The 27,929-nt window shown below is 43.7% G+C and overlaps 1 protein-coding gene across 1 annotated transcript in view; it reads left to right on the top strand.

Annotated features, from left to right (window-relative positions):
- Positions 1 to 222: 222 nt before the first annotated feature.
- The window catches only part of LOC127599969 (potassium/sodium hyperpolarization-activated cyclic nucleotide-gated channel 1-like), an 85,806-nt gene continuing 58,099 nt past the window's right edge, over positions 223 to 27,929 (top strand). The window contains exon 1 of the mRNA XM_052064239.1: positions 223 to 1,473. Within this exon, the coding sequence (XP_051920199.1) occupies positions 767 to 1,473 (707 nt within the window). The 5' untranslated portion in view covers positions 223 to 766. The remainder of the gene's footprint in view (positions 1,474 to 27,929) is intronic.

The following is a 27,929-nucleotide window of genomic DNA, read 5'->3' as shown; positions in this document are numbered from 1 at the left end:
CCGCTTTCACCCGCATGGATCACGAAATGTTTCCACTTCTTATTCGCCACGCAGGGTTCAAGCAATGACCTACCTGTAGCCTCCCATCTCCTCTCCCTCCTCGCGTTTTAAGAATGGGAAGCACATTTCCCCTTTAAACAAGATGGGCTCGTCCCCCTCCAACCACCACCAACCCCCGCTCCTATGGCAACACAACCAGATCATGCATATTCACACGTTCACCTAAACACTCCTCGGCCGCGCTGGATGGATTGGGGTGATGTCAGCGCATGGAACGCGGTGTGCATGTTTCCCATCTTAATTGTCGCCTTCACGTCGCCTCGGCGAGAGGAGCGAGCCTGCTGATGACCCTTCCATTCTGCCTCCTCACCTCCTCCTCCATCCGCCGGCGCGTCTCTCACATGTCAGGCAAAGGTGACTTTCAGGCAGTTTCTCCCCCCCCTGCCCCCCACACACACACTTCTGCGCGCCATGCAGGCGGAGAGGCGTAAAGATGTGCGAGGTGGCCGTGCGGACCGCCCAGGCTTTGCGTGAGGAGGACGCACGCGAGCTGTCAGGTATAGTCAAGTCGTCATTTCAAGGGAGCCCAAAAATGTGCCATTTATTTTATTAAGAGCGACTATCACCGTCCTCGGAAGCGGCAAAGCGAGTGTGTCATGTGTTGCAGGCTTTCAGGGATCGCTCGCAAGGAGATCAGAAGCACCACGCGGTGCTGCTCAGTTTGCCCTACAAATCTAGATTTGGTCAATTTTTGCTCCATGACATAATGGACAGGTTGCATTCGTCCATGCGTAAACGGCTCTACAGTTTGCCTCAGCACATTGGACACAAAACGTCCATCATGGGCGAAGGAGAAGACGCGGACAAGGACACGCGCAGGAAGAGCATTCGGATGAAGCCGCTGCCGTCACCCACCTCCGTGGGAAGCTGCAGAGGTACCGGGGAGACCAAAAGCGGCGAGTCGCTCATCATGGAGACCGACATCGGGAGACCGTTGAAGACCAGCTCCAACGGAGACTGCCGGAGGTTCCGTGGCAGCCTCTCGTCCATCACCAGCCGCCATGTGCACGACTCGGACTCGGCGGAGGAGAGGCGACTCATCACTGAGGGGGACGTCACCCCGAGCGAGGAGAGCCCCCCGGGAGCGATCGGTGAGAGCGCCCCGGAGCAAGGCGCGCAAGAGGCCGGCGGAGGTGGCGCGTCCGCCGGCAACGGCGAGAGCGCACCTCCGAGCGAGTCCCAAGCGGACGCCCAGTCCGGGTTCATAAAGTTGGATGGAATTGAACAGATCTTGCCCGACGACGAGCGCTTGTACCAGGCCGGCTTCATGCACCGTCAGTTCGGGGCTATGCTCCAACCGGGGGTCAACAAGTTCTCCCTGAGGATGTTTGGAAGCGAGAAGGCGGTGGAGCGGGAACAGGAGCGGGTTAAATCTGCCGGATTTTGGATTATTCACCCCTACAGTGATTTCAGGTAAACAAAATAGTATATACTGAAGTATGCTTTTAGATTATCAATCCTTATTCTGATCAGGGGCTATTTGTTCTCATTCAAGTGCTATCATATATGAAAAATGATGCTTACAAATATTTCACGTTTTATACAATATTATATCACGCATTTTTGGACGAGTGGCATTTGCCTCACAGTTCTGAGGTTGAATCCAGGCTGTGGCCTTCCAGTGTTGAGTTTGAATGTTTCCTGCAGGATTTTCTCTCAGTGCTCGGGCTCCTCTTCAGAAAACGAAGTGGGTTAATTGATGACTACATTGTCCATAGGTGTAAATATGCATATAGTACAAAATTAGCTGGGATATCCAGTTCACCCGCAACCGAGATTGTGAAAGCGCTATATAAATAAATAAATAATTAAATATGTATTGTATTGTGTTTTATAATCAGGAGGATGAGCACTAGAGAAATTGGATCTATATATTTTTATTCTTTTGTTCTTCTGAGGTTTTATTTGCTTATATATAGGATCAAATACTCTCACTGGCCATATATGGCCCAGTCGTCCTCGGTTTTCCACCAGTGGCCCAAATCGTGTACACACAGCCTCTCTCATATATGTGCAATTGGAAGCGTATTGTTTGTTTCTACCTGATGGTTAATTATTGTCACATTCGATATTGCAACAAAACCTGCGTGACATTTTACTTTGAAAAAAAAGTCAAATAAACTATACGCACGTTGAATTATAAGACACGTTGTGGTAGGATCAGCTGAGGCAGTTTTCTTTTTATCTTCCGCAGATTCCTTAGTGCCATTGAGTTTGTTATTGGCCATATGTATCTTGATTCATGGCCACATGAAGCCTGTGAACAGCATGGCGAGACTGGCTTTAAAGGTCCCTTTTATTTGTGCTTGTAAGGCTTTTGTAATGCAACTATTTTGTGCTTGAACATCACACGAGTCCTTTATAGAAGGCACCAAGGGATATATGGGCTTATTTATTGGCAAAAAAAAAAAGGCAATGATGTGACCGTGAAATCAAAATCAAAAGTGTCCATACAGCCTGATAGGAAATTATGAACATGTTTTTTTCCCCTTCGTCTTCTTTCCACCAGCTCATTTCCTGTAGCTCGGTAATTAAGGAGGGAAATATTTAATTACAGCCAGTGTCAGACTTAGTTCACCGGTGCAGCTATTCACTGGAGCTACATTGTGACTCTTGCACATTTCCCCCTTTCACATTGAATGTTTTCTTATTAGGACGTGATTGGCAATGCCGAACCCTATCATACCATCGTATACGTATCAAAGGATTTGTAACAAGATGTCTGACTGTGAGAGATGAGCGCACACATTATAGTGTGAGTTTGGTGAAGTTGAAAAAGACAAAATAAGACCTTGCCTGGGAATTGGAAACAGGACAGCTTCCTCTTTCATCCCCAACAGTGAACGAAGCAATTTTTTTACATGATCAGAGACATCCCGGGAAGGTTAGATTTTGATTGAAGTGTGATTTCCCTTGTCAGCGAATGGAGAAAAAAAATATGGCTTGGCAATTGGACAAATGTGGGACAGGTGACTAGAGAGAAAGTGTGAAGTCCAGCCATCCGTTACTGCCTCGGCTGATTCGTGTGCAAGGTCACAATGGGGTGGTGGGGATGGAGTGTGTCCCAGTTTGGGAAGGAGGTGGGATACACCTTGGACATGCCACCAGTCCAGGTGTAACACACCAACAACCATTGGGTTGTAGAATTTCCATTCAACTAAATGAGCATCTTTTGCTGTTGTGAGCGGGCGAGAGCTCCCACTCCAAAGGCGGTTGACTGAAAAGTGGGATGATTGTGAATATTTCATGATGCTTTAGAACCGGAAACGAAACATTAGAAAATGTTAATCAAACTGCAGTATACCATTTCGTGAAAACAAGCTCCTGTGAAATTCTCACACTTCAACATATTTTGGCATTATTTATGATTGTATATTTCTAGTAAGGCTAATCATTGAGTAATTCAGGTATCTCGAAGGTCGAAGTTGGAAGTTCAACTAGTGTAAGATGGCTGCGCCTATGTTTGCTGTGTCTGCTTTTGTCTCCCGATAGTTTCGCCATGTTAAAACTAAACACGGCATCAAAACCAGTGGAATCCATTCAAACAACTTGAGCAAAATATCTCGAAACTTGTCAAGGACTGCTAGTTGATTTTATCAATGGTTGGAACTGGCGGTTCTGGGTCAGTGAACACACAAGTCGTATCTATTCTATTCATTCAAGTTTGGCCTAAGAAGCAGTGACATATACTGTACGTCATGGACTCACAATCCCGAGAGGGAAGTCACCGGCGGACATCTTGTGTTGCCACGTATGAAGTGCGCCTAACTTAAATATATTGATGTCTCTGCAGTGTTTTACATGATTATCCGTCTCCATGGTGAAAATGGCAGTTGATGAGGAAGCCTTCTGACCTTCGGGTTGAGTGAACGCTGGCGCCTTTCGGCTGTCGCTGCTCAACCCGTATTGTTTTGTGTTTTTTGTTATTGTAAAGTGTCCTTAGGTGTCTTGAAAGGCGCTTATAAATAAAATGTATTATTATTATTATTATAAGCCCTCTGCCCCTTGAATAGTGCTGAGCTGCGGCTGTCTGGGTGCAGCCCCATGTGGCAAGGTGAGGGTTGGGTATTCCTTCCACAACTCCTTTGGGTACCTTGGCGGTATCTCCGAATACTAGTCATATATTCGTGTGCCTCATGTTGTCAGAAAAATCAACAATGAAATGAAAGCAAAACATATCAGCACAAAATGCTCTGTGAAATGTAAACCGAACCTCCTGAAGTTACGATTCATGATACTGAGATCATTTACTCAGAATGGTCCGCGCTAACAATGATGTTTGCTCTTTGAGAGGCTCTCACGACCGCATATAAGGATCTTGGCCTAAAACACGTACTAATCGCAGTTTTTTCAGCAAAAAACAAACAGAAGACGTCAGTTGGTGGCAATATTCAGATGCTTTTAAAGTGTTTTGTGAACATTGTGTGTTTATGGATTAAACAATAAACATTTTCTAATCTCTTTTAGGGGAAAGCCCAATATTCATGAAAATTTGCTATTTCTGTTCAGCTCGGTCGCCATCCTCCATGAATAGCGGGCATCTCCTGTAATTTGAATTGGTCATAGTTACACGGAGGCCGTTATGGTTGTGCTCCTTCCTTGCCGTTTGACCCCCTTGCTCTATCCAGCTCTCTTGCTCTCTTACTCACCGTGTTAAATGTCACCAGAGAGGGTGATTTGGGGCTGGGGGAGAACGTCCTCAAACCGAAAGGTCAGAGGTTTGGCTCCGGCCCTCGGTTTTGAAATGTCTTTTTGAGCGGGGATGCAGAAATAGGCTGTGGCACTGCTCTAGCTGCATGCAGATGATGCACGTGTGACTCTCTGAGCGAGATGTAGAGATTAAATCGCATGAGAGAGACGATGCTCTTCAAAAAAGAAAAAAAGAAAAAAAAGAGGTTAACCAACCCACAGACTAGGGTCTGAGGGAGGATAATGGGGTCTGCGATTGGCTGTCGAACAGTCAAGGATGCCAACCAAACACACACACACAATGGACATAGAATTATACAGTGGTATCTCCAAACTATGGCTGTGAAGCCCAATCAAGCGAACTAAAAATGTATCGTGCGCCTCTATCCCCTCTTTGCATGTTTTTTTTTCTGCTACGAACAGGGACCGTACGAGGCAGACCACTTTTAATGCACCATTTCACGAGTAAATGAAACTATAATGCACCATAACCATGCTACCTCTCAGAGGAAGTCAGTGCCATTAATCGTTTGTCAGCATTAAACTAAAAGTATTTTTCAGAAATAATAGCAAAGTTAGACGCAAGTGGGGGGGGGGGGGGGGGGGGGAGAGGGGGATTGCGTGTCATGTCAGTGAGATGACACCGCACATCGAGACGACTTTCAGCTTGTATTTGAGTTTTAATGCGCTGAGGGGGAAACGCTACTTTGGACACCTACATTCTCCAAAATCAGGATGAGCGCAGGACAAGATGAGTCTAATTAAACTACACCAGGGATCTGAGTGGGACCTTTTTAATGGGGCCGCAGAAGAGAAGGGTCGGCGTGACTAAAAGTTTGATTCCCATGTCTGCTTCAAAGCTTTAGCGCTATAAGCTCAAATTAGAGTGTCACAAGGAATCACGTAGTCGTCACTGCGCCAGAATTCGGCAGAAATCTTCCCGTGTCAAGTATTGTGTAACGCTAAGAAGCGGGGAGGAGCGATATCCAGCCAAGGAAAAAGACGGATTAAAAATGGCATCATAATCCAATCTACACCCTCATTTTCTACATCCAAAGCCCAGTGGCCGCCTTCCGTTCTGAACAAGCATCTTTCAAGCGAGGAGATGCGGTCAGCGACATGGTGACACTGAGCACCCAATGAAAGGGATTCTTTTAAATGAGGAAGCCTTTTCAAACCAGATGGACCATAAATATCTTCCGATTGGAGCTGCATGTACTGTTCCTCTGTATCTCTGCATGAGCCCTGCTAATATTTATCAATGCTATGCCCTTGATCATAAATATTGACAATTAAGGCAGTGGAAACTTTGAGGTTCCGAGATGCTGTTCGGCGTTTGATCTGTTCAAATTGGAACTGATTAGATTTCTTTTTTTTAATCCACAGAACTGAGAAGTTCAATCGTATGCATGTAAAAGGACAACAAGAAACTCGTGGCATCATCCCGTCCCAATTTGAGCCGTCCCATCTCAAATAGAATCGTAATCACTATTCATCGAACCAATAAAATCCAAGCGTATTGCACCCAATGTATCGACATAAATATCGAATTGTCTTTTATTGGAGAGATGCATACCCCATCATCGAATCCACCAGTCACATCTATAATGTATATATTGCACGAGGACCGACTGTGTGTGTCACACATTTAACGAGTCTATCTGCTACGTTCTGTGCAACCAAACCAGAGATCAACAAATCAATCTAACGGTATACTACTCATCCTGCTAATCGAAAAACACACGCACATATATTTTGAAGTATTTTTATTGTCATGTTTAATTTTTATTTTTCATTTTGTCCCTTACACTGTGACTCAGCAGGGTGGGAGTTTGGCCTTCTAATTGATGAGCCACTACTGCTCGAGAAATAGGTTCCATCTCACCAGAGACTGAGGACAATCGCTATTAAAAAAATAATTTAAAAAAAAGTATGGATGGTTGTCGTTAGTAATTTCTCTTTGATTTCGGATCACTTGAATGGCAAATAAGCACATTGGGTTACCACCGGCAATCTACTTATTTTACAGTAGTCCCTCAGACATTTTTTTTAATGACAAAAAGAATTGCTTTAAACCTGTCTAGGCAAGTGTTTTGAGCAAACAATGCGCAGGTGGAATAAAAGACTGTTGAGAGAAAGACGTCTTTGTAGAGGGGATGGAAGGATTCGCCTGCTGAATGTTGCAAAGGGATTTCACTGATTGACAGAAACTGCAGGACAACCAACCCCATCTCTGATAGTGTGTGCAACAGGAGAGGTGGGGCGGGGGGGGGGGGTCTTAATAGAATCTTCATTGCAAAGGGAAGGTGAGAAAAAAAAAAGTTATAATGTGTGACACTTTCCTTTCTCACCGGGAAACGTGATAGATTTTCCAACAGATGTGTCCTCTAGGCTCTGAATCACCAGATAATTAAAAGGCACTCGACGATCAGAGAGCTGCATTCTAATATCACGCTGCATTGTTTGTCTAGAGCTTGGCACACAGTGCTGTTGCATTGATAGGATTCACCCGGATATTTCTCTGGGCAAAGAGACAAACATCAGCTGGTTTTCATCCGAACATTGATGGACATTTCATTGTTTGAGTAGGGAAAACACGTTGTCACTTCTGCAACAAGTGCTTTAAGGTGCAGCTAAAATTCACCATAAACAGTTTTCATCTGACTGTCTGTATCAATCTGTCTGTCATTGACAGTCGGAAATAAAAGCAACTGCCTTGTAATAAGAAACACAAATCTGAAAGTAGTTTGAAAAGCTTGCAATTTGGCAACAAGGAAACAAAAGCATGCAATTAAGGCCACTGCAGTGCCCCTTTTGGATTTTTTATTCAATCCGATCTTTTTATGTACTCGTTTATTCATTCATTCATCTTCCTAACCGCTTGATCCTCACTAGGGTCGCGGGGGGTGCTGGAGCCTATCCCAGCTGTCCTCGGGCAGTAGGCGGGGGACACCCTGAATCGGTTGCCAGCCAATCGCAGGGCACACAGAAACGAACAACCATCCGTACTCACACTCACACCTAGGGACAATTTAGAGTGTTCAATCAGCCTGCCACGCATGTTTTTGGAATGTGGGAGGAAACCGGAGCACCCGGAGAAAACCCACGCAGGCCCGGGGAGAACATGCAAACTCCACACAGGGAGGCCGGAGCTGGAATTGAACCCGGTACCTCTGCACTGTGAAGCCCACGTGCTAACCACTGGACTACCGGGCCGCCCCCTGTACTCGTTTACATTACAACAAAAAAGCGACTTCTAATGTTAATACAACACATCCCTGATCTGACACGCATGCGCACAAAACACAATATTGAGTGACTTGCAGCCCAACCCCCCCCCCCCAAAAAAAACCCCAAAACAAACAAAAAAAACATCATGCGGCACAGTGATTCGTAATTCCGGTCCAGTGTGTTGGGGCACATCTTACTTTCTTTCTACCTCGTAAGACAGTGATGCGGGAAGAGGTAGAAATATTTTTGGAGAAATGAGCAATACATTTCAACTTCATTTCATGCAGATGTTCACGAAAGATGACGCCACATCATTGCATAAACGAAAACAGATGTCTGCGTGTGTGAATATTTGCATACGTGTGTCTGTGTCAAGACATCAGATGAAATAACAACCATGGCTATTTCACTGGTGTTGATGACACTTGATTTGAAGAGTGTTTTGCTGTTGATTTGTTTGGTCTCGTGAGGTGCGGCAAGTGTGACATTGCTGACTATATTGAAAAAAGGAGATGTAGAGACACGTACCACCGTGCAGAGTGTGTGCGCGGTGAGGACAGAGGTCACTTTACACAAAAAGTTAAATGTAGATGATAAAAGCCTCACTATACAACACGAATTTGTAGGTGGAATGTGTCTTTGTCCATCACGATGCTCTACACAGTATTAATCTCATAACTGCAGTAAATATTTGTATGAAAAAACACCTGTGAGCCTTAAATATTAAAAAAGGGGACTGCGCCTCCGGCTAAAGCCAGCTGGGACAGGCTCCTGCTCAGCTGTGACTCTAGCAAAATGAACAGTAGATAAAATGGATGCATTTGGTCGAGATCAAGAAAAGCATTTCTAACTTTCCAAGGGGCGCAACTGAATTGGATTTATGGGAGGGTGTTTCGGACCCCTAAATTACTTCCCGTTGATCTTCAACTGGAAAAACATATTTGCAACTATTGGTGATAAACAAGAATCCCAACTCGGTTTTTGCACTACCCGTAACACAAGCCCGTAAAACAATGAGCACCCAATGAAAACAAAATTTCAGCCGAAATGAAAACTTTTGCTTTCAAGTCGCATGTATGAACTAAACTCCAGCATGCCAGCCTTTCCCCATACTGGCGCAATATTTCATATTTCATAGTGCTAATCTGCACAGAGGTGTGACACGCTCACATTGCTCAGCTTCTGTGTGTCGCTCTTTTCCATCTTGAATAACTCGCCGGTTTAATTTAGCCACAGTTAAACACGGGGATTACGGAGGGTTCTGGCCCAGCCCTGGAAGTGGGCGAGTCAAAATAGGCTGCCCACTCTCATCCATAAATATTGAGCCAAGAGATTATTATGCCACAATTTATTTAATGGAGGGAGCCCTTGCAAAGGTGATTCCGGAGTGGGGGTTGTTTGCCGCAGGGTAGAAGAAGGTTCCCTGTGATGATTGAACGCGATTGTGTGACCTTCCTTGCTTAAATGAAGCAATGTGAAACCCGAGCAACTCTAAAAAATTGTTTTGTTTTGTTTTTTTCCATTTTGCATGTCAGACAGTCAGTTCTCACCCCACCCCTGCCCCCCGACGTCGTTTAATGCTGCTTCACGTATTAAAAGAGTTTAACCTTGTGACTGTAATCTGGAGGCGAGATTATACTGATTGATTGGACATCATATACATTTTGAAAATGGGCAAGCCAGCTGCTATGCTCCGTGCATTTGGCTTGCCTAACAAACGGAATGTTGTGTGTCCTTCCCGCCTCACAATCTCCCATGCTGCCACATCAATTTATAATCTCCCCAGGTGGATCCACAGCCATATTCGCCTGCCAAAACTACTTTTAACACCTTCAACACCACAGTTACATTATTCTCCAACTCCCCCAGCACCTCTTCACTCATTTTCCATTCTGGACAGTTGTGGTGGTGGATGCTCTGAACAGGATTTGTCTTCTCTTTAATTTTGCTCAACATTGTCGTGTCCCAACAACATGCAGTAAGAAATGTCAATGGGAAGTGAAAACCGTATCATATTAAGCAATGTTAATTCCTCAACATGCCATCCGTGCTCACACTCACACCTAGGGACAATTTAGAGTGCTCCATTAACCTGTCGTGCATGTTTTTGGAGTGCGGGAGGAAACCAGAGAAAACCCAGGCAGGCGAACATGCAAATTCCACACGGGAAGCCAACGAGAGGTCTCATATGACAGAAGTGACCTTCAACCATTTTCAAAATGTTGTCTTCAAATCCACAAATAATTTGTTATAATGTAAGTTTGTATCTGATTTTCAATTTAATGTGTGTGAAAAAGGCCCCTAAAAATGCTGAAGAGAAACAAAAACATGGAATTAATGCTGCCTGAATTGAGATCGTAGCTGCCTTGCTTGATTTATGAATGACACCATCTTTTACAATAAGTGTTGTTAAAAAGCCAAAGAAAAAGTGAAAGGTAATCGCTAAACTACAGGTGTCAAACTCAAGGCCCGGGGCCCAGTTCTGGCCCGCCACATCATTTTATGTGGGCCATGAAAGCAAATCAAACTTTCATGATGCTTGCTAAAATCTCAACCAAAATTTCAAATTCTTATTTGTAATAAATAAGACCGATACTGTAAGCATTTGCTTGTTACCAAACCCCTCATTACAGTAACTTAAAAATAGGTGAATAAACCGTTATTCTTGACTTCTTTATATGGTTTCATTCATAACAGCCCTCCAAGGGAAATTGCAACTAAAATATGGCCCGTGACAAAAATGAGTTTGACACCCCTGCCCTAAACTGTGGTCTCAAGCGAAATGTTGCACTTTTGTGTGAAGTCCGCAGACTTTTTTTTTTAAAGCAAATCCGAATTGTCTTTGACAGAATCAACTGTACGCGTAATACGTTTTCAAACAACTTCAAGTGAGAGGTTGAGAAACGGGTTCTGTCTTGCGTGTGACAATGAAGTGACCAAGAGCTCTGCGGACCTGTTCTTCCTTTGTGCATTCCCGTTGACATGCTCTACTTCTGGCTTTTTGCCAGGCATTATTTGAACGCCACACATTCAGTTGATGGAGGAGGGAAGGAGAAGGCTGAGAAATGGCTACTTTTTGATGGTTGTAAGTGTTAACTTTGTCTTTTTTTTCACCGAAACGTTCTGTTATCAATCTTCCATGTATTTTAATATTTGTCTCGCAGTGTATTTTCAATGGCATCTTCCCTTGCTGTTGACCTCTTCATGCACGCATGGCTCGCACATACAGGTTAACCTTTTCAGCCTGAGCCTGTGTCCCAGGTGCATAGTCACACCCCTTCTCTCTCTGAAATAGATTTTTTTCCCTTTCCCCTCACCTCCACTGACCCTCTCCCATCAGACCAGATGAAAAATGGTCAAGATGTGATATGTCGCTTCAGGGGGTTGGCTTCACCCGCGGAACATTGCATTATAAAGCATTTAAAATTTAAAAGTAAGTCACCGCTCTGAACGAAAAAGCTTTGTTAAAGCTCAGAAGCAATTAGTGGAATGTGTCCAAAACTTTAATCAGTTCTACTTGTAAGTCAAGATGTCATTTATTGTGCAAAAGGTCATTGAATCCGACAGCTCAATACCACATCACCTATCAAAAGGGTTTTCCATTCTAAATTGGTGTCGCTGCATGCAAAATAATTTGAAACAAATACTCATAGTCGGACATACAGAGTTGCTTGGATTGCTGGTCATTACTTGGCTATTTAGTTTCTTATCTAGTTATAGTTAGTGTGACGGGGTGATTGTCAGGCACCCTGGGGTGTGCTAATGGTAGTTCCGGTACTCAATACTCAAACTTTTAATCTCAATGAGGAATTAAGTAGGATTTAGATAAAATAAATGATAACATACAACCTTACCACTAGTATGTTGTTGGCATTCATGCTATAATGGAACAATATACAGTATACATACAGTATATACATATATATTCCGTTTGAGTTTGAATGGAATAATTCCCTCTACCCCAGGAGGCTAACTGTCATGATTCGGTTTAGGGACCAACAGGTGGCACTGTTGTGCTCCCCTGGCAGCTGCACACCCGTTGGTCATAACTAATTAGGGCTTTAAAAGGACTCCCAGCCCGAATACTCGGTGTTGGGTCATTGTTGCTATTGTTAATGTCATTTGTGTTGCTGTTTGCTCTTGTTTTCTGTCATGTTTAGTTCATTGTTATGTTTTAGATTTAGTCATGGTTTTTGTTTGATACTTTGGACTTTGTGTGTTTGGGATTTAGTTTTCTTTGTTTTAAATACAATTATTCAAATACACCCCGCTCCTCCCTCCTGCCTGCTTTTTGGGGTCCACCACCACCTTGCTACGTGACGCTAACGAGTTGACTCCAGTAGACCTGAGGCTGATGCCAATTAATTTTTTCGCCATCTTCCGTGAACCAAATTACAGGTATTTTTCCCGTTTCAGTTACAATGGAACCGTGCCACTTGCCCCGCAATGCTAATAGTAGAGTAATGCATTTCATCTTCCCACGTAAAAAAAAAAAAAAAACTTAAAAAAAAATATTACCGGTACTTACAGCACTCCATATCCTTTTTTCACTTTTGTCAGTTTTTTTTTTTTGGGGGGGGGGAATTAGAACCTCAATTATTCCCCCTGCTCCAGAAGGGCATTGGTCAAGTCCAATTCATGCTAATTAATGTCTAGGATCTAAGCCTAACAAACAAATTCATTGAAAAACAAAGAAAATTTTACCCGCACCCCTCTTGCCCCGCTTTTGTTACAGAAATGTTTGCAATGACCAAAATACTTACGGTTGAGTCCAGCCCAAGTAATAGCCCTTACACCTTAAAAAAATGTAAACCGACAATGAACCACGAAAGCGACACAGAGCGTCTTTTTTGTTTTGAGATTTTTATTTATTTAGCGGTGACTAATGGTAGAAACCCATCAGACTAATCCATAAACGTATTGCGTCATCCTCCCAAAACTTCAAACTGGTTAACATTTCACTTTGGTGGAGATTTGAGCTCTCGTTACCCGATGAGGTTGGCCCCTTTGTAGAAAAACTCTGCCAGGGTCATCATTTGCAATTGTGTGGGAGAAGGCCTAAATCCGTTGGATTCAGCAGGGCGTCAGCTCCGAGACCTCCAGAGTCCAGTGTGCTGGATAAAGAAGTCGGTGTGTGTGCGTGTGTGTGATTCACAGGAGATACTTCCCTTGGATCAATTGTGTTTGATTTGGCCACGCCACACACTGTCTGTCTGTTGCACTCAAACAAATGGCCTGTATTACTACACACATGCAGCGGTAGTAGACAGCGGCTATTTTTCCTGCTCCTCTGCTATGTGGGTAGACTCCTGATTTATTTTCACCATCATCACCGATTCACCATCATCATTGTTTGGAACGTGTCCTAGTTTTTCTTCCCTTCCTCTGTCTCGCCCTCACGCACACACACAAACGGGAAACGGGCTTTAGCCATAACTGAATATTACAAGGAGAGAAAAATAATTAACCAGTGGTCATTTTGGCATAATAAAACAATAAATAGGAAGCCACATGCATTAGAAATAGCATAAATTTGCTTTCTGATTCCATTCGGGGGCCTCCTGTTTTACAATGGTTTTCGGTATGGTTATTACAATGAGCACTTATTCAAAAGCTCTTTTGTTTTACAGGGTGTTTCTAAAGTCTTTGTGCAATTACATTTCCATTATCAGCCCCGTTTCGATACAGAATGAAGAAGGTACATATATATATATATATATACAGTGTATATATATATAAAAATCCTCATCTCACCCCTCGGGTGGTGTCCGTCCCTCATTCAGCTCGGGTCCTCTACCAGAGGCCAGGAAGCTTGAGAGTTCTGCGCATTATCCTTGCTGTTCCCAGCACTGCACATTTCTGGACTGAGATGTCCGACGTTGTTCCCGGGATCTGTTGCAACCACTCATCTAGTTTGGGGGTCACTGCCCCGAGTGCTCCGACCACCACAGGCACGACTGTCACCTTTACCTTCCAGGCTCTCTCCAGCTCCTCTCTGAGCCCTTGGTATTTCTCGAGTTTCTCAGGTTCCTTCTTCCTGATGTTTCCATCACTTGGGACCGCTACATCCACTACAACGGCTTTCCTCTGCCCTTTATCTATGATCACGATATCTGGTTGGTTCGCCATTACCATCTTGTCAGTCTGGATCTGGAAGTCCCACAGGATCTTCGCTCTGTCATTCTCCACCACCTTCGGAGGTGTTTCCCATTTTGACCTTGGAGTTTCCAGTCCATACTCCGCACAGATGTTTCGGTAGACTATGCCAGCCACCTGGTTATGGCGTTCCATGTAGGCTTTCCCTGCCAGCATCTTACACCCTGCAGTTATGTGTTGGATTGTCTCAGGTGCCTCTTTGCACAACCTACACCTTGGGTCTTGTCTGGTGTGGTGTATCTGGGCCTCGATGGCTCTGGTGCTCAAGGCCTGCTCCTGAGCAGCCAGGATGAGTGCCTCTGTGCTGTCCTTCAGGCCAGCCCTCTCTAGCCACTGATAGGACTTCTTGAGATCAGCCCCTTCAGTTATGGTCCGGTGGTACATCCCGTGTAGGGGCTTGTCCTCCCATGATGGTCCCTCTTCCAGCGCCTCATCTTCTGTTCCCCATTGTCTGAGACATTCTCTGAGTACGTCATCCGTTTGAGCCTTCTCCTTGATGTATTCATGGAGCTTGGATGTTTCATCCTGGACAGTGGCTCTCACACTCATAAGTCCCCGGCCTCCTTCCTTTCGGCTTGCGTACAGTCTCAGGGTGCTGGATTTGGGATGGAACCCTCCATGCATGGTTAGGAGCTTTCGGGTCTTAACGTCCGTGGTCTGAATCTCTTCCTTTGGCCACCTTATTATTCCTGCAGGGTATCTGATCACTGGCAGGGCATAGCTGTTTATTGCCCGGGTCTTATTCTTGCCATTGAGCTGGCTTCTTAGGACTTGCCTCACTCGCTGGAGGTATTTGGCCGTAGCCGCTTTCCTTGTTGCCAGTTCGAGGTTGCCATTGGCTTGTGGTATACCAAGGTACTTGTAGCTGTCCTCAATGTCTGTTATTGTTCCTTCAGGGAGTGAGACCCCTTCAGTGCGGACTACCCTTCCTCTCTTAGTCACCATCCGACTACATTTCTCAAGCCCGAATGACATCCCGATGTCGCTGCTGTAGATCCTGGTTGTGTGGATCAGGGAATCTATGTCCCTTTCGCTCTTAGCATACAGCTTTATGTCATCCATGTAGAGGAGGTGACTGATTGTAGCTCCATTTCTGAGGCGGTATCCATAGCCTGTTTTGGTGATTACTTGGCTTAGGGGGTTCAGTTCTATGCAGAACAGCAGTGGGGAGAGTGCATCACCTTGGTATATGCCACATTTGATGGACACTTGGGTAAGTGGCTTGCCATTGGCTTCAAGTGTGGTTTTCCACATCCTCATCGAGTTCGCAACGAAGGCTCTTAGGGTCCTGTTCACCTTATACAACTCCAAGCATTCAGTGATCCATGTATGTGGCATCGAGTCATAGGCTTTCCTGTAATCAATCCAAGCTGTGCACAGGTTGGTACGTCGGGACCTGCAGTCTTGTGCGACTGTTCTGTCAAACAGGAGCTGATGTTTGGCTCCTCTGGTATCTCTACCAATGCCCTTCTGTGCTTCGTTCATGTATTGATCCATGTGTCCACTTATCTTAGCCGCAATGATGCCTGACATGAGCTTCCATGTTGTGGAGAGACAGGTTATTGGCCGATAGTTGGATGGGATCCCTTCGAGGGATCCTTCATGATCAGGATCGTTCGCCCTTCGGTTAGCCATTCTGGGTGAGTCCCTCAGCAGCTGGTTCATTTGTACTGCTAGGCGCTCATGGAGTGCTGTGAGTTTCTTTAGCCAGTAAGTGTGGACCATGTCCGGGCCTGGTGCTGTCCAGTTCTTCATATCTGAGACTCTTTCCTGTATGTCTGCCACTGTTATGGTAACCGGTTTCTGTTCAGGGAGGTTGCTGTGTTCCTCTCTCAGGGTCACCAGCCATTGTGCACTGCTGTTATGTGCAACCTCCTTCTCCCATATGCCTTTCCAGTACCTTTCAGTTTCCAGTCTTGGTGGGTCAGCTCTGTTGTTAGGACCCTGCCACTGAGCGTACACTTTCGCAGGTTGTGTTGCTAACAGCCTGTTTATTCGTCTGGCCTCATTCTCTTTCGTGTACCGCTTTAGGCGACTGGACAAGGCTTGGAGCCTTTGTTTGGCAGTTTCGAGTGCTTCAGGTATGGTCATCTGGATGTACCTCTCGGGTATCGGCCTTTTCATCACACCTCTCTGGGCCTCCGTCAATTGACTCACATCTTTGCGGGCCGCCTTGATCTTAGCCTCCAACCGTCTTTTCCATGGTGGGTAACGTATCTCATGGCTTCCATGGTTGCTCTTATAGCCCAGAGTCTCCAGGATCACTGATGCTGAAGCGTATATCAGCTCATTGGTTTCTGTGATCGTTACGGTAGGGATCGCCCTCAGTGCAGCATTCACACTTTCTATGAGACTTTCAGATGGTACTTCACATAGCCGTTGTAATCGGTTTCTAGGTTGCCCAGCTTTCATTCTCGCCATGATCTTAGCTTTCAGGTCAGTTGCTGCCTCGCTCAGCATTTCATTCATTGGGGCTGACCACCCAATCTCATCATCTGCATTCATTGGGGCTTGCCTCCCAATCTCTTGTATGACCTCCTCCTCTGATCTGGCAGCCTGGGGCCCTTCACCATGGAACCTGCGTTGTGCCTCACCAATCTCAAGTTGTGACAGCAGTTGCCGTTTGTGGATGTTGGAACACTGAGCTACTAGTTGTTTCGCGGTCAACCGTGACTGTGGGTTTCGAAGTAACCATTTAGCCCACATTCTCTGCATGTAACCCCTCTGACTAGGGTTGCTTGAGTAGTAGCATTCCAACAGAGCCATGTTATCGCATCTCGCCCATCTCCGCTTTGTTCCAGTAGCCCATTTTTCATCAGGGTGCTCTGGTTCCCCAGCACCTGACGCAGACCTTGTTTGGCCGGGCGACGTCTGAGCCGGCATGTCATTCGTTTTATTGTCTCTCATCATTGTATGAGGTAGGCATTAGCGTGAAGGATCTTGCCCAAGGACCCACACTGGATGGTGTTATGTGCTCATTTTTGCCCCAAGCGGGATTCGAACCACCGTCTCCCGTATGCCAAACCGATGCCTTACCAAATGAGCTATCCAGCCGCTCATATATATATATATATATACACTGTATACATACAAGTGCGTCCATCCCGCAAACTGGCACATAAGCGCAAAAAAGTCCTCAAAACCAAAACAGACCAAGAGAAGACCTGGTAGCACAGCACATGGGATAACACACACGGATCCATAGATGCGCAACTTTTGACATCAAGATTCATACGCAGAAAAGAAAACATTGTTTTGCGCATCCACTGTCATGCTATGCGTTTTACAGTATTGGAATTAGTTACACAGACAGTGTGGTGGGGTCTTGGTTTACCTGAATCTCAAGCTGATTGTGGTTCTTGGATTTAGCATCTCCTACTTTATTCGGTACTCATGGTCCTATGAAAGTGTGAGTGGAAATGATTGCTTGTCCGTAGAGCCTATGTGCTCTGTGATTGATTGGCCTTTGGTCCTAAATTGGTCTAGATAGACCCCAGTCACCTGCAACCTAAGTTTGGATACCAGAATAGCGAGAAATTGCGAATTGAATGTTGTTTTTTTTATTGCACTTTGTTTGAGACTGACGACCAGTGTGACTGGATATCCTGATATCATCTCAACTGTTCTGTCTTTGGTTTCCTTTGGCCAAGTTTTGGGCAGCATTTTTCTCATATTAGTTTGCTTTGTTGTAAAGAAAGTGTGACTGTATTTATTGATCCTCCAAAGCTGTTATTTGTCCAGGGTGCATTTTGCCTCTAGCCCCAAATCAGCCAGGATGGTTTATAGCTAGCTCACCTCCGAATTGAAAGAAGGCAAGTGCGAAATGGATGGATATCAATCTTATTGTGATGATATCTGACAAAGTTTTGTTTAAAAAAAATAAAAGGAGGGGGGGTCATTTTTCTTTTATTTCACTTTTTCTTACTTTTTCTTTCACTTTCAGAATGACAACCAATATAACTGTGATTTTACCACTTTTTCCATATTCCACAGGGTATTTTCCCGATATTAGCTTAAAAACGAAGGGATGACTTGTAATCTCTACACAAACTTGTAAATGGCTGACAACCAGCCGAGTGTATATCCCGTCTCTCACCCAAAGTCAGCCGGGATAGGCTCCAACTAGGGTAAGGAGGTCAAGCGCTATCGAAAATGAATGGATGGATGATCCTCCAAATATTGACTTGGATTGCTCCTCATTTAGCCTCCTTTTGTCATCACTGCTTGTCAGTCTTAATAGGTCGGAGGAGGGTGATTTTGTTTTGGTCCACCTGCACTTCTTCTTGCACTTTGACCTCAGATCACCGTTTTTGGAGTGAGACAAGAAAGGCTTTCATCGCAGCCACTCCATTTGCTGATTACAGTGGCTGGAGTGCCGAAGATAATGGCACCATCCAGTAAAAGGGCGCGAGGTGACATGTACAATGCGAGCAGCTTCTCAATATTACGTACACTACATTATCTTAGCACGTCATTAGTGTTTGGAGAAACCCCCTCGCTCGCTGGTGGTGGTTGTTTTTAGGGTCTGGCTCGTGTGCGTTTCCTCCTCCGCACTCGTCGTCGGCTGCCAGAGGACCTTGTGACTTAACCCGAAGGACCTTTTTGGAGATAACAAGGAATGGTGATAAAAGACAGGCACAATTACTGGCAGCATGACAGACCGCAAAAGCAGAGAGCAGATCCTGGCACACGCCAGTGGGATAAGAGCATGATGATGGCAGCGACTGGACATCCCTTGTACCCTTCGTGCAGCCCTGCAACAGTAAAACCGCATGGTATCCGGTTTTGGGCATTCAATTCATAATTACTGTCATTTGAAAACAAACTACAGTACAGTAGTACCTTTACTCACGAAATGAATTGGTTCTGAGAGAAACTTCTTAACAAGAACATTTGCAAGTACAGTAGAGACGCATTTTCCATTTAAATGCCCTAATTCGTTCCAAGCCACCCCAAAATTCAGACAAAAATGTTTCCTAAAGCATAAAAATGCATCAACTTATGTAACAGATTCATGTTACAATTAGATTATTGCACAATAAAAGGGAGTTCTGCATCATGTAAAAAAAAAAAGAATAAAGGATGGTCATTTAACTTTTGCCCACTTTATTCCATGTTCTCTATCAGAAGTGATTTTTGTCTGGCGTTTTGTAAAGAACTGATCCAAGGAGGTTTGCTTTTGTCGGCTTTTAACAACCCTTCGAAAATGTCCAAGGCAAACATCAGCATAGTGAGCAATCAACCGACTGGTAAATACCTTTTCTGGGTAAAACTATTGGATCGCCTCATGGTCTGAGGGGTGAATGACGAGGATGCTGGATAGACACATATCTAGCTATCTACAGGTTTAGACATATACGGTAGAAGTCCCTCTCGGACAATGGGATGCCGGGATGATGCTCGATAATAGCCAATGGCAGAGCAGGTCTAAGTTTGTTGCGTTCAGGAAACTCGGAGCTGCGAATAGCTGTATTTTTACCTTTTGTATCTTGAATTTTTTTTTCGTAACGAGGCAAAATTTTCCTCTTGAGAAATTTCAAACGAAGAGATGTTCGCAAGGAGAGGTACTACTGTATTTGTCATATTTTTCAGCTGTTAGCTGGAAAACACTTTCTCATTCGTGATCATCACGTTTCACATCACAATCATGTGTTGAGCGCACATATAAGGATTTGTGATGGTAAATATTGAACTGGTTCAACATTTAAGGTTTTCGGGCCTTCTGTTTTTCGGAGGGCGCTCACCCTGCACCACAAAATAAACGCTCAGGATAATCTTTCAGAGACATCCGAGCATTAGGCCTTTGCTGACCTTGACCAAGATACGAGGGAAAGTGTCCCGTCATCTGCACGTCTGTGGGCCGCTTTACTTCTCCAAAGTTGAACGACTGACTTTTTATTCACATTGTCTCCTGCCTTCATTGACTGATGCTTGGAGAAATAACTTTAGACAACATTAAACCAAAAAAAAAGCCTTTATATCCAACAATGGAACAACTTATTGATGGAGTTATTTCAGCAGTAGTGGGTAAAGCTCGATTTAGTTTTCCTCAGCTCCCCGTGGGTTTTTCGTAAATCCCACCGTTTTTTTTTTCCTCCTCCGGTAGCCTCAGGTTGGGGAGATTTGCCTCAACATGTGATGAAATCTTCTTAGCGTTGGCTTGATAAAATGGCGCGCCTCACCTAAATATAGCCACTTGCAAGCGCACAGCCCCAATGTCAGTGATGTGCTCACACTGTGTCTGCTGGCACTGCTTAGCAAAGAGACCCCGGCGTTGTGACAGTTCATTGGAACGGGTGATAACAAAAATAGGATTAACCCTTTTAACCTGCATTCTTTTCCTTGCAGGATGTGTTAAATCTCACCGTGTTTGCCAAATGGCGTGTTTTAAAAAGCAACGAGCCACTCTTTTATGGCCAGTGTTTTTGTTGTTGTTGTTACAGATGTTCTCCTTTTTAAGTGTGACAGCCTTTTGATAGATTTACTCTGCCCACGGCTAGAATATAGTGCATGCAAAAATCCACCAATTTTTATTCCCCCTCCCTCTTTCTGCACACAAGAGCCTCGCATGCCTCATTGTTATTCCTTCCTCCTAATTCATTCTTTCAAACATGGCTGCCGATTTAATGGGGCTGCTGCTCTGTCTGTTTTATTTAACCTTAATGGAAATTAACCATTAACCATTGTTAAACTGCTACGTCAGCAATATATTGTGACAATGAAGGTATATCAATTACTTACTCTTATCATTATTATTACTATTATTATTATTATTATTATATATTTTTGTTGCTAACATTAGGTAATTTTTTGAGGGGGCTCATGATCCAAAACAGACCACACAATTTGCCAAAAATGGTAGAAGGAAGCAGGTGCTTCGGCCGGAAGGATGAAGGCCTCTAAACATAATTCGGAACCCAATCAAGAGTATATATATATTCATTCTTCATTCATTCATCTTCCGAGCCACTTGATCCTCACTACGGTCGCGGGGGGTGCTGGAGCCTATCCCAGCTGTCTTCGGGCAGTAGGCGGGGGACACCTTGAATCGGTTGCCAGCCAATCGCAGGGCACACAGAAACGAACAACCATTCGCACTCACACTCACACCTAGGGACAATTTGGAGTGTCCAATCAGCCTGCCACGCATGTTTTTGGAATGTGGGAGGAAACCGGAGCACCCGGAGATAACTCACGCAGGCCCGGGGAGAACATGCAAACTCCACACAGGGAGGCCGGAGCTGGAATCGAACCCGGTTGCACTGTGAAGCCGACGTGCTAACCACTGGACTACCGGGCCGCCCCTATATATAATATTATATATATATATATATATATATATATATAAAACTATATAGAAAATTTGGCCATTGATTGGCTGCCAGGCCCTGCGCATATCTTATCTTCAGGAAACACGAAATGACTGTGAGGCAAAAGTTACCCAGGGTGTGAAGTTACCTCGCTTATCCTCACGGATATGAGTTATTTTTTCTTTTTTTTCCCTCCAGTTTGAGCAACAAACACTTGACAGACACGTAAAATGGTATTGGAATAGTGGGCCAAAAACTGATTCTGTTATAAAATGTACATTAAGTTCTGCTGACAAGTGACCCCTAATGCTAATGTAATTACTCTCATGTCCTGTAGCAAAGGCGAGCAAAACATAACATTGTTTGGCTGCCATTAAAGGTGATGTCGAAATAATCTGACTTCCACCCTGGGGCAACATAACTGATGAGATTCTTGTTATGCTTGCATTAACCCTGAGTTGTCGCCCCCTTAAATTGAACATTTCCTTTGATCACACTTACACTTTTCCAAATTATATCGTGTTCATATACTCTCCATGAAATAGCTTTCATGCCTTGCTTCAAATCTACTAAGGCCAAATCTAGACACAACTGTAGGAACCAAGATTAAAAGCAAGAGTAGGGGACGATTGACGCGGCATCAACCCGGTCAGTGAATCCGGTGTCGTGGCTCCTCTATATCTAACTATGATCAACCTCTAAAGGCGATAAACTTAAAGCCGTTCTAATCATTGATCATTAAAAGACTATTTGTCACTTTTGTTACATTGTGGGTCAAATCAACCCATTGTAAAGTTTACAAGTAAAGAAAATAGTAATGATGTGTGATTTATATATTATAAAGTCTGATACATAATTTAAAAAAAAACACCATTTATAATCTTACTAGCTGGTTCGCCGCCCTCCGGGCGGCTCATCAGCTAGTTCCTGCGGAAGGCTGGTAAGGTGGTGGTTCGCCGCCCTCCGGGCGGCTCATCAGCTAGTTCCTGCGGAAGGCTGGTAAGGTGGGCCTTCGGCCCACAAAAGTGTTGTTGCTTGGTTCAACTTTTTGTTCATCTTCATTGCTTATCGCGAAAATAAAGAGATGTTTAGCTCTACTAAATAACTAACAATTTCATTGCAATGCTTGTGGGTAGACAACATTTTTTCGCAAAATGCCCGCGCGATCGTAGTGAGCCACTGCCTGAGCGGCGCAGTGGCGGCGCGCAGTGGCGGCGCGCAGTGGCGGCGCGCAGCGGCGCGGTGAAGTAGGTACGTTTTGAAAAGGGACAGACGGAAGGACAGACCGCGTGCGGGACGACGCGCAATATATATATATATATATATAAGATGTTTTTGATTTTTTTTTTACCCCCTTTTCATAAACCACTGATGGACAAAAACATCATGTAAAAAATAAGCATGAAACGAACTGCATTTTGTCTAAACCAATGCATAGGCTATTTGTATTAAATGGACAATAATAGCAATAATATTGACTGAAAACAGTCAAACCTGGGTTGAAAAACTGGACTAATTGTTGCAAGCATGCTTTATTTCAAGATCTGTCTACAAAAACTAAAATCCAAGGCAGAAAGAGGACGACACCCACTTTGCAGTTTTGTTTGTTGATATCAAACATAACACAGAGTCGAATTTGTTTGGATGTCACAAGGCGCAACAGGCAAAGCTGTGCTGTTGAGGAAAAATTTGGGCAAACACGCACACATTGCAAGCAAACAAATTAATCATTCATTATGCAAAGCCACATCAGTTTCAGTCACATTTGACGGGCGCTGTTTTTTCAGCGCAGCTTGTGGAAGTAGACGAATTGCTGTTCCACCTCGGATGTCAATATTCAGTCAGTGGGTTGTAGTGGTTGTACAAACCGGTCGACTTGTCAACTACACTGCTCCACAATAACGTATGGAGTCTGATATTTGGCTTGAGGAGAAAGCAGAGCCGCTTACAACAAGAGATGAGCGCCCTGAACGAAATGAGTCCGTCATTTTAACTGATTTAAAATGTTCCGAAGCTTTGGTCAGTGGGGGAGAATCTGTGATGGATGGAGGACGTGTTTATTCGGTTGGGAGCCGTGTGGGTGGTTCGTAATGGCTTAAGAGAAGCGCCAAAAAAAGAAGTCCCCGATCGCGTGGATCGTGTTTCATATAAACAGTGAAAAGTGAGGGAACACTGTACTGTAAAAAAAAACCCAAAACAAACAAATAAACCAAAAAAAAGCTGTATTTTTGGGGGTTAAAAACAGTAATTGAAGTTGCAACAACTTTAAAATACAAATAATTGACATGTATGGCAACAATGTCAGTTAACACAACAAAGCTAGCAGGTTGTTTGCCCCAGAACAATTTGCTGAGTATTTTTTTTTAGTTACCGATATATTTCCAAGTTTGGGGACAATACAAGGGACACTTAGTTCTGTAAACTCGTATTCTTTTGTTGAAAATACGAAATTCGCAAACCTAAAAATATTTCGTTTCATTGCTCAACTTCAAATTTTATCTGCGTTTGTTGCCTTGAAATTTTGAATTCACCAAACTCAAAGTTGAGCTTCAATAAAATGGACGAGGATTTTGTAAACTTTCATTTTTTGCATGTCAAATGCAGGAAAGAAAAAAAATCACACAAGCAAAACTCAAATTTAGTTCAACTACTAAAATTAAAATGTTATTGAAGTTTGTTGCCTTGAAATATTGAGTTTACCCAACATCTATTTTACAGTGTATATGAAACTGACACGTAGACTAACAAATGAAGAGTGAATGCCATAATAAGCTAGTCTCTGGTAATATACTGTGCTACATGTTCTTGTGCTGTAGAATTCCTCTATACTTCAGAGAGGTACAGAGAGCCCATGCAAGTGTCCCCTGTGTCTCCATTTAAATATAGCCCCACCCCGGGCTAAAATGAGCATCCATTTCGGGCTCTTTGTGCCCATTCCTCCCTGGTACGCGTGGCTGGCAGGGCGAAGAAACTGAGAGAGGCTTATCGTGTAGTCCGCGGCACTCTGACAGTGACAACATGCCTCCGCCAGAGAGCTCGGCCTGGCCGGTACCTTGTCTCTCCAGAGGATGGAAAAATGTCAGGGAGCCCTTCATCACGACTCCGACCTCCCTGTACCGTAACAAGTCAAGTAGGAGCGAGTAGTTAAGTTCACACTGTTCAGTTTGTGTCCCAAGTTTGATTGTCCCATAGTGTCTACCCCAGGGGTGCCCAAACTTTTTGGATCGAAGATCTACTTTTCGATCAACTAACCTCACGGGATCTACCCTTACCGGCGCGCGCACGCACACACACACACAAATTTAAGATTTACCTACTTTATTTTATTTTTTAAATATTTTTTTTTTGTGAAAATGAGACTGATTAGTGTGCAGTGTATATTAACACAAAAAATATATTACTAACATGTACAAAGACACACAAATGGTTGTTTGTTTTTTTTTCTTCTCGACACTCCTCGGATCTACTTGGGATCTGTCTTAGATCTACCGGTAGATCAGGATCTACCTAATGGGCACCCCTGGTCTACCCCATAATTGATCTGTTCTTTTACTCCACTTCAAACATGACAAACTTTTTAGAGTTTGTTTTTTTTTTGGCATCCTGTTCATATTTCTATTCAAAGGACTTTTCAAAGGAAAATTATGTTTTTCAATTCTTCTGCTATTTACATTCCTGACAGTTGTATGCAAGATTTTATTACCGGTAACTTAAACAAATATATATTTCATACTTTTCTTTCAGGATCTGGCCCTGTAGTTTAAAACAATAAAACAAACCCACGCAGCCCCTCTCATTATCTGACAAAAAAAGAAAAGAATATTCGTTTTCTATAATCATACATATTTTCTCTTTTTTCACCATTATATTCAGTAGTTTTCTTTAAGTCATAAAATACTTTGTTTCTTTCAGAAGGGGAGTACTCTATACCCTTTGCAGGGATTTAATTCCTTTCAAATGTACCACTTTTGTATTTATAAAACAATCGTCTATATCAAGAGTCCTGATGCATAATAAAACACAGTAGCAGGATCTCGGCTAAGTTTAGGTGGCCTGACCTCCATTAAGAGGCAAAGACACAAGTGGGAAAACAAAAAGAGTCAGGAGCATTTACTCTTCTCACGCGATGCTACACGCATGCAAGCACACACACACACAGACACACACAGACACACACACACACACACACACACTTGTTTATATGCACCCAAGTGATATACCATGGAAGGGCACCTTCCTGCGTTCTGTCATTGGAGGGGACACAAAGTCTTTTGAAGCATTGTTAAGGTCCTTTCGAGAGGAAACGCTCATTATTACCCACATGTACTCAAATAAGAATGTACGGCATACCCATCACAGTCACAGTATTTTGTAAAAAAGAAATGCATTTAAAACTCGTTCAACACTAGTTATGTGAAATGACTTATTTTTACACAGACCAATGAAGATGTCAGGGCTCTGTTTTCATAAACAGAGCACATGCGCTCTGGCGTAAAAACTAACGCATCTTGAACTTTGGTGTCGGTGCAAGCCCCAATTAGTGTAGCTGGGAGGATGGTAAATCACGTTGTGCCATGTTGGGCGTCTTGGCGGATTATGAAAGTTTACATGCCCCTGATGATTTGGTGAATGAAGTAGACAACATTTCATCCCTGATGGAAGCTGGTCTAAGTTGTGGCGCAGGTGGTGTAGCAAGATTTTGGTGAATATTGGCACGTGTGTGCTGGATGTCATCATATTTCATTCATAAATATCACAACGGCTTGCATTGAACACTTCTGAATCATTGAAATCTAATCATTGAATGCATTATTATTTTCATCATCTTTAATATGTATTAAAATAGTGCATGGAGATAGTACATTTATGCGTTTTATGCACGGCTGTAATTGTCAAGCAATATCGTGTTTGTTTGCTAATGTAATGTACGTAATTATGGCGCTTTGATGCACCATTACTAACTTGATTGAGTCATCACATTTCAAGGCAAAAGCAAGGAGCCAATCATCAGAGCCATTGTTGTGGACCATGTACACGTGTATAAGCTGTGTAAGTCTAATAAATATTCATGCCTTACAGTATATGCACGACAAGTACAAATGTCATTACCTGTGTAAGCATTTCCTCTTTTGAAGATTTTCTTGTTCTCCAGGGGCTTCACATCCCAGCACGAGCTAACTCAGCGGTGGTGAGCTCTGTCTAAATATAACGCCACTTGAAAACAAGCTGAAACACCAGATGCCCTTTTACTTTGAAGAATTCCAATTACTGTCACTGCTTTGTCTCTTGTGTGTGTTGTGTATGTGACACTGAGATGTTTCTGTACACAAGGACTTGGATTCTCTGCTAAAATGTAAACCTTGTGCAGTGTAACTCAGCTTAAGCAGCCTGTGCAGCTTTGTAAGGTTCTATGTCGTTACTTAGAGGAAGGCAACATTCACACGTTGAGCATGTGATTGGACCAACAGCAAGTCTAGTCTTCCAGAGAGTTTTATTGTTTTGGTTGTCATTGCCATAGAAGTTAAGGCAACTCTTGTCTCACTTAATTTAATGCACTTTTTAACTATTTAGTAGAAGTCATACCTGCAGTATTTTACTAATTATTCCTGACGAATGAATGACCCATCAATCAAGTGTTCTGATTGGCATAAAACGCGACCAGTGAAACACAGATGATAGAATCACTGGGTTTTTATCCATCCATCATCCATCCATCCATCCATCCCATCTCTGATCAGCTTATCATGACTAGGGTCGCAGGGCATGCTGGAGCCTTTTCCAGCTGTTTTCAGGCAGTAGATGGGTACACACACAACTGGTTGCCAGACAATCACAGGACACACAGAGATGAACAACTATCCATGCTCACACTCACAAGTAGGGACAATTTAGAGTGTGCCGCTGGTTTGCGCCGTTGTGAGCGTGAACACAGCCGACTTGGTTCCTGGCCAATGGAAGAAGTCCTCTCATCCCCTTTAAATTCAGCGCAGGAGAAGCGCACAGCCTCCATGGCAGGATTCCATGCAGGAAATCTACACACGCAAAGTTGGCCAGCGCAATCACGTATCATTGCTGTAAAGTGGTTACTTGGAGACAGCATTCCAACTGATCGCTTGTGCCCATGGTTTCAAACACACAAAACAAGGCTCACACAGCACAAAAATCAAGATACGCCACTTTTACCCTGCGCGAACGTGATCTGTCGACAGAAACAGAGCCCAAACACAATGACAAGTTAGTGAGCTCATCAAATAATTAGTGCCACTAATTATTGACTTCTTGAGTCACCCATGATATTTAAGTGATCGAATCAACCAACCCCTAATACTGCATTTAATTTCTGACATGTGGATTGACCAACGATCGGCGAAAAACAGTATTGCCCAAACATCGTCAATGGACAGTCTGTGACCGTAGACGTTGATGACACCTTCTGTGTTACTATATTTATTGGAACCCTCTTTGTGAACTGTGGCCTTATGT

This window comes from Hippocampus zosterae, chromosome 4 (genome assembly GCF_025434085.1).
Source record: "Hippocampus zosterae strain Florida chromosome 4, ASM2543408v3, whole genome shotgun sequence".
NCBI classification, from domain to species: Eukaryota; Metazoa; Chordata; class Actinopteri; order Syngnathiformes; family Syngnathidae; genus Hippocampus; species Hippocampus zosterae.
The sequence above is the reverse complement of the archived record's forward strand: the minus strand, read 5'-3'. Positions and strand labels throughout refer to the sequence as shown.